We start from the raw sequence: 9,787 nt of genomic DNA on the forward strand, positions 1-9,787 counted from the left end.
ATTAACACTTATATTCAGTAAAACGTTTCTGATTGTAAAAACCATAATCACACATTTAAAGGTTAAAAACTTACCAGAATCTTCTACATTTTCCTGTATGGTGGCCAATGCGTTGCGTATCTCCTTATTGGTGTGTTCGTTCGCTTAGTTGCTTTTATTTTTGGAGTTGTGCGGTTGCTTAGTGTACCTTTGACTGGAACAATAACAATATGACAAACGGCACTATTTTCAAACACGTACTGGACTGTAAAACCGCTTGATATCTTTCTAAAACACATACCTAATTGAGTTGAAAAGTTAAAAAGTTGAAAAGATAATCAACATTGGACGGGGTGACAGGACATGGGCTCTCAGGGGGCTGTTCATTTTCACTCAAATCTGAAAAAAAGAAAAGGCAAATCATTGAGAAGTAGGCAAGGCAATTACATTGAAGAACGACAGTGTTGGAGACCCCAAGATCATGCTGCCATTCGGGGTGAAAATAAGTGTGGAAATTATGAGGTGTTCTGTGCACGTGAGAGTTTACTTATTCAGCAACGCAACCTTTCTCAAAAGCACAAACAACACATGCATCTCAAACCCTTCCTACAACCCGGGCCGGAGGCCGGAGGCAGAGGGCAGATATGAGGGTGCGCACAATAGTATTAGTTCTGGCTGTGGCCGCGTTGTAACGCTTCAGGTCGAGGCGAACTAGTTTAGAAGTTTCGAAAACCCGTGAAATATGTTCACAATTTTATTTGTTGAAACTTCTTATATAATAGCGTGAGAGGAAACGAATCGAACCCTCATATGCCTTTCTTCTCGAGGTTCTAATTTTCGTGCAGCCAAATGCACGTATCAAAGTTATGGATGTATGACAAACCTCTTGGTTCCTTGTTGCAGATAAAAGCGGAAAAGCACTGTTCATGGGGTCGCTGGCTGTTCAAAGTGGCCATCGTCTACCCTTTTGGCATCTCTGCGGCATGTGGCCTGCCCATGCTGGCGGGCTTTGATTTCGGTCTTCCGCTGTGGCCTTGGTTCAGCGGGGAGCTTGGCCGCATCTCAGTGGCAGCGATTATGGTCCGTGAGGACAAGTCAACAAAGTCTGCTGTAGCGGAAGTGAAAGAACGTCGGACAGAACAAGCTTATCCATTCAAAAATTGTCCACACAGCGGAAAAGGGTTACCATGCACACCACATGGTCGACAGGGTCCTTTGAAATTTAACGACGGCTGGGATGGTCCCAAGGAGACTTTTCTCCAATCGCTGGTTATATCCCAGACTGTGATGTAGAGCACTCCGTAACAATGGAATAATACCCTCCCCCCTTTCCCCAGTCATAGCCACCGTGGCTAACCGTCAGAAGGAGGGGTGTTGGAAGCCCTTCGTGAATGGGGAGGGGGAGGGGTGGGACTTCGGTGACATTTTTCAAAAGACAAACAGCAGAGTTTAATGTACTGACACATACCAGGCCAGTAGTAGGGGCAACTTGTATTTTTGTGGTCCTGTTCCTCCAAGGTTCCCAAAAGAGCACGTCACAGAACTGTACCAGCACGTCGTTTTACGCAAGCCTAGGTAGATGTATTCCAGGTGCGTCCCAGCGTAACAGTGTTTCGTGGGATATCGCGAAGCCTGTCACGCGAGGCGTGGTCAGGCGTACATCTACCTATTTTTTATTACAAGTCATCAAACCAATAAAAATAAACATCAACACCAATAAACAAGGACATTTGAAGAAAAAGTGTGACATGACACATCTAAAACATCATCGTATTAAAAAAAACAACCTTGGGTTGTTTTGTTGCCTGATCGATTAGCGAAGCCCAGTACCCCACACCGTTAGAAACAAATTGCAAGGTGTACCAAATGAAGTTGCTACATTATCAATCTACTCGTTCTTTACGGAATTTGTTTTGTGCTTGGTAGGGCACGTTGTTTTTGGTTTTGTGCATGTAGCGCCTGCAAAGCAGTAGGAAGGCAATCCCGCCATGCAGTCATGTAACATTGGTGGTGGTACGCGATACTGGAAGGGGTTCTGGTTCTGGGGTTTGAAATGGCAGTGAAGTCTTCTCGCCAGACAGTTCACGGCAAAAAAAAATTGTCCCCGGATTCAATAAAACTTTTTTTGCATCTGTCATTTTACATTTGGTGTATGCCTAGCGTTCTCGGTGGCCCCATTCCTGGGGCAAAAAGTCTGTTTTCTCACTTATGCCCACACAGGTCGGTGAGGTGAAGATGAAAAGATGAAAATAAACGGTTTAGCTCGCGAAGATGAAAGGAAAAACGGGGTTGCTCGCGAGGATGAGGATGGTGATGTCGACTCGATCGTGTCCCAAGGCTGAATGAGATCTCTCCGACCGGCGCGCATGTCGCGACTGGATAGACCGAGCGGTGGCTCGCTCTCTGTTTTCGGTACACTCATCACTCACCAAAAGGGGCGTCGGGCGGGGCCTCGAAAACAGTGTCGATTGTTGGCGGGCGGCACTGGGGTAATGAGGACTTGCACTCCAACAGGTGGCCGCGCCGACACCACGCTGAGGCTCCCGCGCGCGGCCCAGTTTCGTTTAAAACTCGTAGTACCATCATGGTGCGCGAATTTGAACGGTTTTTACTCTTAGTTCATTACAGCAGTGTTCGTATTACGATGAATCGGGCTTGTCGAAACGATCTACAGCAACCATATCAGCTTCGTATCACGAACATCTCTCAGTCCACAATTGTTCTTATTGTTTCCGTTTCAGCAGACTTCTCAAATTCTTGCTTTTTATGTAGTTAAAGACAAATTTTACAATATTAATAATATACAATCATGTTACGTTGTACTCTATTTCGCGCTTTAATAACATTGAGGACAGTCTTTTCTTGTTATCCCCATATGTCTCCCGGTCTTCGTTGTCTTCTGCTTCACGCTGTTCTTTGTGGAGGCCGTTGCCATACTCTTTACAATTCTTGGTGCTCAGTTTACTAAAGCGCGTGATTTCTACGATGTCAGGGAGGTAAGTCGTAGCTGCTGCAGCAGTGACGCCCATCGCATCTTAAGACGATGATGACCGATGGGACAAAAACTCAAAATGAGGTATTCCAGCGGTTAGAAGAACAAGAAGAAATTCCAAGATGGCCGCCGCGGAACATAACAAACATTCAACTGTTTTCCCGAGCAGCCGCTCGCGCTCGGGAGCCCCAATAACCTACCTAATGTTATATCGCGTCTGTTGGAGTCAAATTTGGTATTGCTTGAATCGGAATATTATTTTCTGTGTTCCGCTCTTTCTTCCGATCAAAATGATACCAAATTTGACTCAAATAGACGCAATGTAACGATGAGCGCGAGAGCGCGAGAGGCTGCTAGCAGCCGCTTCGAGAAAACAGTTGATGGTTTGTTATGTTCCGCGGCGGCCATATTGGAACTTCTCCTTGTTCTTCTAACCGCTGGAATACCTCATTTAAGTGTACACAGTGCACATGATTCCGGGAATCTTCACAATTCTTGATAATTCCCATAATTTCCTGTGATTACCATCGATTCCGATTCCAAAGGTTCCTAGAGATTCCCGCATGATTCCCGCGAGAAAGTGCCCCCTCGTTGATCAGCTCAGTGATTTTCCTGTCTCCTTTTTACCCCAACCCTTAAAAGCATTAATGTGGGCTTATGCAACCGCTCTGTGTCCGTCCGTCGTCCGTCTAATAGGAATGAGATGAGCTAGACGTCTACAAATTTCAAAATATATTACGGGTCACTCTTGGACAACGAGACGCCTGGTAAAAATCCTGGCAACCACCCTTAAGGGGATGAAAAGGGGTAACAAAGAAATATGGGTTGGTCCAAAATATATCGGAAACAAATATTCTTTTCATGGTCTCCTAAGGTGTAACCCGTGAAAATAGAACCCTATGGGCTAAAAGTTTGTCAGTTTGACTCTTGCACCGCTTGGGTGCTAAAGATTTTTTTTTCCTCGAAAATACGGTGAAAATGACCATGCTGCACATAAAGACGTGCAAGGAGGAGTCCAATCATGAAATGTCATAAAGAGTACCCCCCTAAACATCACATTCTGAATCGGGAGCTGCCCTCGTATCTCTAACTGGATCGGTGCTAGCGTTGGATGTATTTAAAATATTGGCTAAAAGTTAAGCTTGAAGGCTTAATGACAAACAATACCAGCTAAAACTGCGCTTGTTCATTTTCTATTAAATTTTATTCTATAGTAAAGCAGAAGGGTGGGGTGAAGTCACGGTGGTGCCCATTACATTCTTTTCTTATGTCCAAGGAGCAAATCTCTAGGGCCGCAGGAAGCGTTAGTTTACTCAAATAGTGCAAAGTGAGTTACAGTGACCAAACGCCGCCGGCAGGCCAAGCTAGGCCCGGCCCCCTCCAAACGGACTTGCCTACGAAACGTAGTGTCTGTAAGGAAAATTATAACGAGGCTTAACCGTGGCATAGCCAAATTTTCGGTAGCTGACCCGATGAGTATGCGCACCTGATACAGCGCGACGGCTTCGCGAGGCCCGTTACGTTATCTGATTATGTCCTTCAGTAAATCGCGTCCGAACGGAGTTGCCGGCGCAGCGAAGCAAAGCTGGCAACTCTGTTTTGCGGACGGGCGGGCCTGCTTTTTCTTTTCGCTTTCACTCTTTTCTTCCTTTGTCACCTTTCTTCTACTGGTTATACTTTATTACCTACCTTTGGTGTTAGATGTAGATGATGTATCACTACCGTTGTAAACGTTGAGTGTCACTTTGCGGTTTAAAAGTAGTCCATTTTTAAGAAGAATCAGATGTAGAAAGTACTTGATCTGGTTAACCTAAGTTGTTACTATTACAGTGTCTACGGCGGCACGTGCTTCTGAGCCAAATGGCCCAGATGACCTCAGACGTTTTCGACGAGGCCGTCACTGCCTTTGTGTGCGATCTCCTATTCATGCCCGCCTTGGCCACCGTCATCACGACTCGTATGGATGCTACGGGATTCGCTCTCGTCGGCATGCTTTACCTCGTCTTCTTCTACGCCCTCTGCCTGGTAGGCGACGGGCTAGAGAGGTCCAGTAGCAGCTTGGGCAGCGCGGCCTACAATTTGTACTCTAACCTACTAGACGGCGGCAGCGACGGCCGTATTAAGAGGTATTTAATATCGGACTGGGGATTAGGAGTCCGAAGTATCGACCCGTGTCCCAAGTGAAAATTCCGGTCAGGTTTCCGGCCGGAATGTGGCGTTCCGGCCGTATGTGTATACGATTTCCGACCGCTTTTCCTTCTCTCCGGCCGTATTTTGGCACTCCGGCTGGAATCTCTTACGATTTCCGACCGTATCCCCATTGTTTCCGATCGGAGTCAGAGTTTCCGACCGTAGTGAAGCGTTTCATGGTCGGAGGGATTCTGGTTTACGGTCGAAATCGATACGGTTTACGACCGGAGCCAATCTCTCCGGCCGTACGCTTTTCGGTCAACCGTAAATGATTTGTAACTCCTAAACTAACAATAACAGGGGGAAATGGCTCCGTGTGTTACAGGTTGATAGCAAACTGTTCTTATGCATGAGGTAAAAAATAATCCCTTTTTTGACCATAGGGCTGCTAAGAGAACGGCGAGAGATAGAGCAATTTAAGCACCATTATCGTGCTCCGCGTCGAAATTTGACCATACAAAGTATCTTTATCGTGTATTAAGAGCCGCCCTTGGACTCTGCTCACGGAGCACTCTGACTTCCTCCGACCAGGAGGACAACTTCCGGCTGGAACATCCTCCGGTCGGAATGTTCTCCGGCCGAAACAACCTTCGACCGGCGTCTGGGCTACGGCCCTATGACTACGGGTCTTCTGATTTCGCCAGTCCAAAAAATTCATGTAGCGCACGGAATCCCACCATGTAAAATCGCGATTAGATATTTCCCCATGGATGGGAGTAAAATTTTTCATGGTAAAGTCGTTAATGGGAAGTCAGTTTCAAATGGTGTTTTCTTCAAGTGAAGAAATTCCTATGGGATCCATCCCCATGCTCAAATTTTACATGGTGAACATGCTGTACCACGGTTAATGTACAATCGCCCCGATTGGCTTAAGCACCATGACCAGTTGAATGTGTTGTAAAATTTGTAATAACAGGAATTTTCAGCTGAAATTTGGTATGTAGCGTCGACAATATTTTTCAGTACTGCCATTGTTAATTCATTGAGTTCTGAACACTTTTTTCTGGAATCTTGAAAACGGCTTGAGCTACTGTAAAATGTACTACGGATTTGGCTGTGCCCCGATTCAAACTTCCAGTCAACATGCATAGTGTATCTCCGCACCTCTTTAATTAGGCAAAATCTTGGTCTCTGATAGAAATTAAATAACCATAAGACTGTAGGTGAAACACCAAGAAACACCATGCGCCAGTCGGGTGGACAGCATGGTTTAAAGTTCCCTATGTACCTAATACACAATGGAGAATATTTTTTCAAAATTACCAGGGGAAAGTGGCAAAAAAAATCAGAGGTGAATTTACACACCATGGGACTACATCACCATGCAATCCCATGATGTCCCATGCGCCATGGGACCACCAATGGTTTTTTGGGACTGCGTTTACGGGCGGGGGAGAGTAACGGACGGAACTGAGACGACCAGAAGAGTCACGGCCAGAAATACTATTACGACCGGAATTTTCACCCGGGGTCAACTGCATTCCCAATAGACCATTCCGCTAAGCCGAAAAAGAAGAAGAGAAGGAAGAAGCAAATATAGTTTTTGGGCCTCAATGGACCTTCTAACACAGCATTTTACAACTCTTACATGTTCAAAATGATTTTATAGAGCAAATGTGATATTTTTAAGACAACGAATCACTCACAAATCTGCCCTATCAGCCCTAAACGATACCTTTGCTTCTTCCTTCTCTTCTTCTCTTTCGGCTGAGCGGAATGGTCTATTGGACAGTAATTGGCTGAGCGATTAGCGAAGCCCATTTCTGCACTGACTGGAAAAGTTTCATTCTGTGTATCTGTCTGTTTGTCTGTCCGCACGATAACTCGAGAAGGAATTGAGAGAGCGCTCTGGGAATTTCAGGGTTGTTTTGTATCATAAAAAGAAAGGTCTACATCGAAGATGAGCATTCTAGCCTAAAAATTGACTTTAAAAGAAAACCAAAAGCTACAGGTCGCTATTTTTTTTCAAACATTGTTTCATGGGTTTCCTAAGGGGTAACTCTCAGGAGTACAACCCTGGGGCTGATAATTTCGTGAGTTTTGCTCTATCTTGTACCGTTTGGGTGCAAGGGGGCATTTCTTGACGAAAATAAGGTGAAAAGGACCAAGTGGTTTATTTAATCGTAAAATTTAACTCGTCTTGGGTGTCAGCGCCGCAGGCCTAGCTATGTGTGCGCCAGGCGTGTCGCAGCGTAAAAGTTTTTAGTGAGATACCGCGAAGCCTGTTACGCAAGACGTGACGTGGTTTGGAGTACGTATAGCTGGTTAGCTGAACGATGGCGAAGCATTCTACATCAGCTGCCTTAACACATAGGGGTGCGTGCAGTAGCCCATCCCGCCCCAAAAAAGTTTTCGAGGTACGGTTCTTAAATGAGAGACCGTGTGCTAAGTCCGGGACCTGAGCGACAACGTCGCGATCGACTTTGGTTTTGGCCCAACCTTGGCGCTAAACAGGTAGACCACCTTGCAGGCGCTGCACTGCGCTCACGGTGGGACCGGGGCGAACGACTCGAGCTGAAAGTGTTACCCTATGGGCCCTACTTTGTATCAGATGTGAAGTATCTGAGCTCTGGACACACGGGGCGTGGCCAGGGACCTACACGTGCGCCCGACGTCACTCGCCAGTTACAGAAAACAATGCTGACGTTGTCCTAACTTTTTATTGCATGAAAACCGAGGACACACTGAGACATTACAGAATCAGTAATGTCTGTGGGGTAGCGGTTACACGTTCACAAGAAAAAGTTTGAAAAACGGGTATTTGCGCCTGTGGTGATGTCACTTAGCCTGCCCACACTACACGCCTGTAGTGCACAGTAGCCTAGTACACGGGCGTTTTGGACTTTTTTTGCCTTTTCCATTTACCGCCTCACCGCTACCCCGCAGACATTACTGATACTGAAAGGTCTCAGTGTGCCCTCGGTTTTCATGCAATAAAAAGTTAGGGCTACGTCGGCATTATTTTCTGTAAATGGCGAGTGACGTCGGGCGCATGTTTAGGCCCATAACCACGTCGCGTGTGTCGGGAGCACGGTTCCTTCATATCTGATACAAAGTAGGACCCATAAGCTTACACTTTCAGCCCGAGTCGATCACCGGGAGATGGGGTCGAGATCCAGGAGGGTCTCAAAATTAGCGCCCCGGTCCCACCGTGCGCGCAGTGCAGCGGCTACAAGATGGTCTACCTGTTTGGCGCCAAGGTTTGGCCAAAACGAAAATCGCAATGCGATCCGGGTAAACGTTGTCGCACAGGCCCTGGACTTTGCACACGGTCTCTCTGAGGTGAAATCTAATATTCGACCTCCGAAATCCACGATTTCGACCCATGAAATAGGATGGGCTTGCGTGCAGCAGCCCGCAGTAGCTGGGCTTTAGTCGTTAGTGTGCTAATATTCTCAGATGTAACGTTTAAAAGAAGATAGTAATGTTCAGATGGAAGAAGAGGAAAGTGGGAGTGAAAATCGGGAGGGTGGGTTTGGGGTGAGAGGGAGAGAGAGGGGGGAGGGGCTGTGTTAAAAAAATAGATTAGTCGGAGAAGTCGATTTTTCGGTGCGCCTTGGTCTTTTGGAAACAGCGCAAAAAATCCAAACGAAATCGGACCCGATTTTCTCGGTGCGCACCGCGTTCAAAGCTTCGGGACGCACGGGACTCGCCCGCCCTCGCCTCCCATGTGAGAAGGATAGGCTGTGCTGTACGCGAACCGAACTGCGTCTGAAAATTAGGAGCATGTTCAGACCGCAGTTAGACGCCAGTCAGACGCCCATTGGTCCTCGTTCAGATCGTGTTCAGAGCTCGGACGTTTACCGGAAGAGTTTGAACGCGGACTGATCCAGTTCTAGCTGTGGTCTGACTGGCGCCTGAACTCGCTCTGAATACGGTCTGCAAACTCGCGATATGCAGACATGAGAGGAAAGCGTAACTGGAGTGGTAGCTTTCGCGGCCCGGGGCACCGCACGCGCCCCTTGCCGACCAGTTTTTTCCGAGACTTGAATTGCCGGGCTGCTGTTATCATGCTGCAATGACTGAAAACAATTAAAAATCCATTAAAATTTGTGATGATTACTGAAAATCGACTAATGACTAAACTTACACTCTCAACAGCTAGGTTAGAAGCCTCCTCTGGCTCTGACAGCCGTAATTTTTTGCAGTTGGCCTGCCCAGCTTTGCTATCTTTTGGCCGTGTAAGCCTCTTTCTTCGCGAAGACTTCGGCATTTCGCCTACAAATTGTCAGTTGACGCACTCGCACTATCAATAAATCGGTAAGGAATCGCTTGGAATCGCACACAACCACTCTCTTGTCGGCATCACGTCGGTAACGCCTTCTTTTCGTAGCCGGTGGAGGTGTAGCGACGGTAGCGACGCTGGAGCGCGGAGTAGCGCCGGAGCGCCGCGGGGCGCGCCGGTGCTGCTCCTAGTGGCCGGCGGCGGGTCCAGAAAGGTCGGCGGTCGGCGCGCCGGCGGCGCGCGGGGTTGGGGGCCTGCTGGACGCCCTTCGGAGAGTCCGATCGGGAAACCAAAGGTATCTTGGTGATCAGTGGACTTTCGGGAACACGTACGCGCAATCGCCAGCCGGGTCCCTCGAACAGTCTCGGAAAAAACTGGTCGGCAAGGGGCGCGTGCGGTGC

The 9,787-nt window shown here is 47.4% G+C and overlaps 1 protein-coding gene across 1 annotated transcript in view; it reads left to right on the forward strand.

Moving 5' to 3' along the window:
- The window catches only part of LOC127751263 (uncharacterized), a 32,980-nt gene that overhangs the window by 13,033 nt on the left and 10,160 nt on the right, over window positions 1-9,787 (forward strand). Inside the window, exons 2-4 of the mRNA XM_052274500.1 lie at window positions 883-1,059; window positions 2,835-2,975; window positions 4,802-5,097. Of these exons, the coding sequence (XP_052130460.1) occupies window positions 883-1,059; window positions 2,835-2,975; window positions 4,802-5,097 (614 nt within the window). The remainder of the gene's footprint in view (window positions 1-882; window positions 1,060-2,834; window positions 2,976-4,801; window positions 5,098-9,787) is intronic.

The sequence above is a fragment of the Frankliniella occidentalis genome, unplaced genomic scaffold, assembly GCF_000697945.3.
Source record: "Frankliniella occidentalis isolate FOCC.00 unplaced genomic scaffold, Focc_3.1 Scaffold399, whole genome shotgun sequence".
Taxonomy (NCBI): Eukaryota; Metazoa; Arthropoda; class Insecta; order Thysanoptera; family Thripidae; genus Frankliniella; species Frankliniella occidentalis.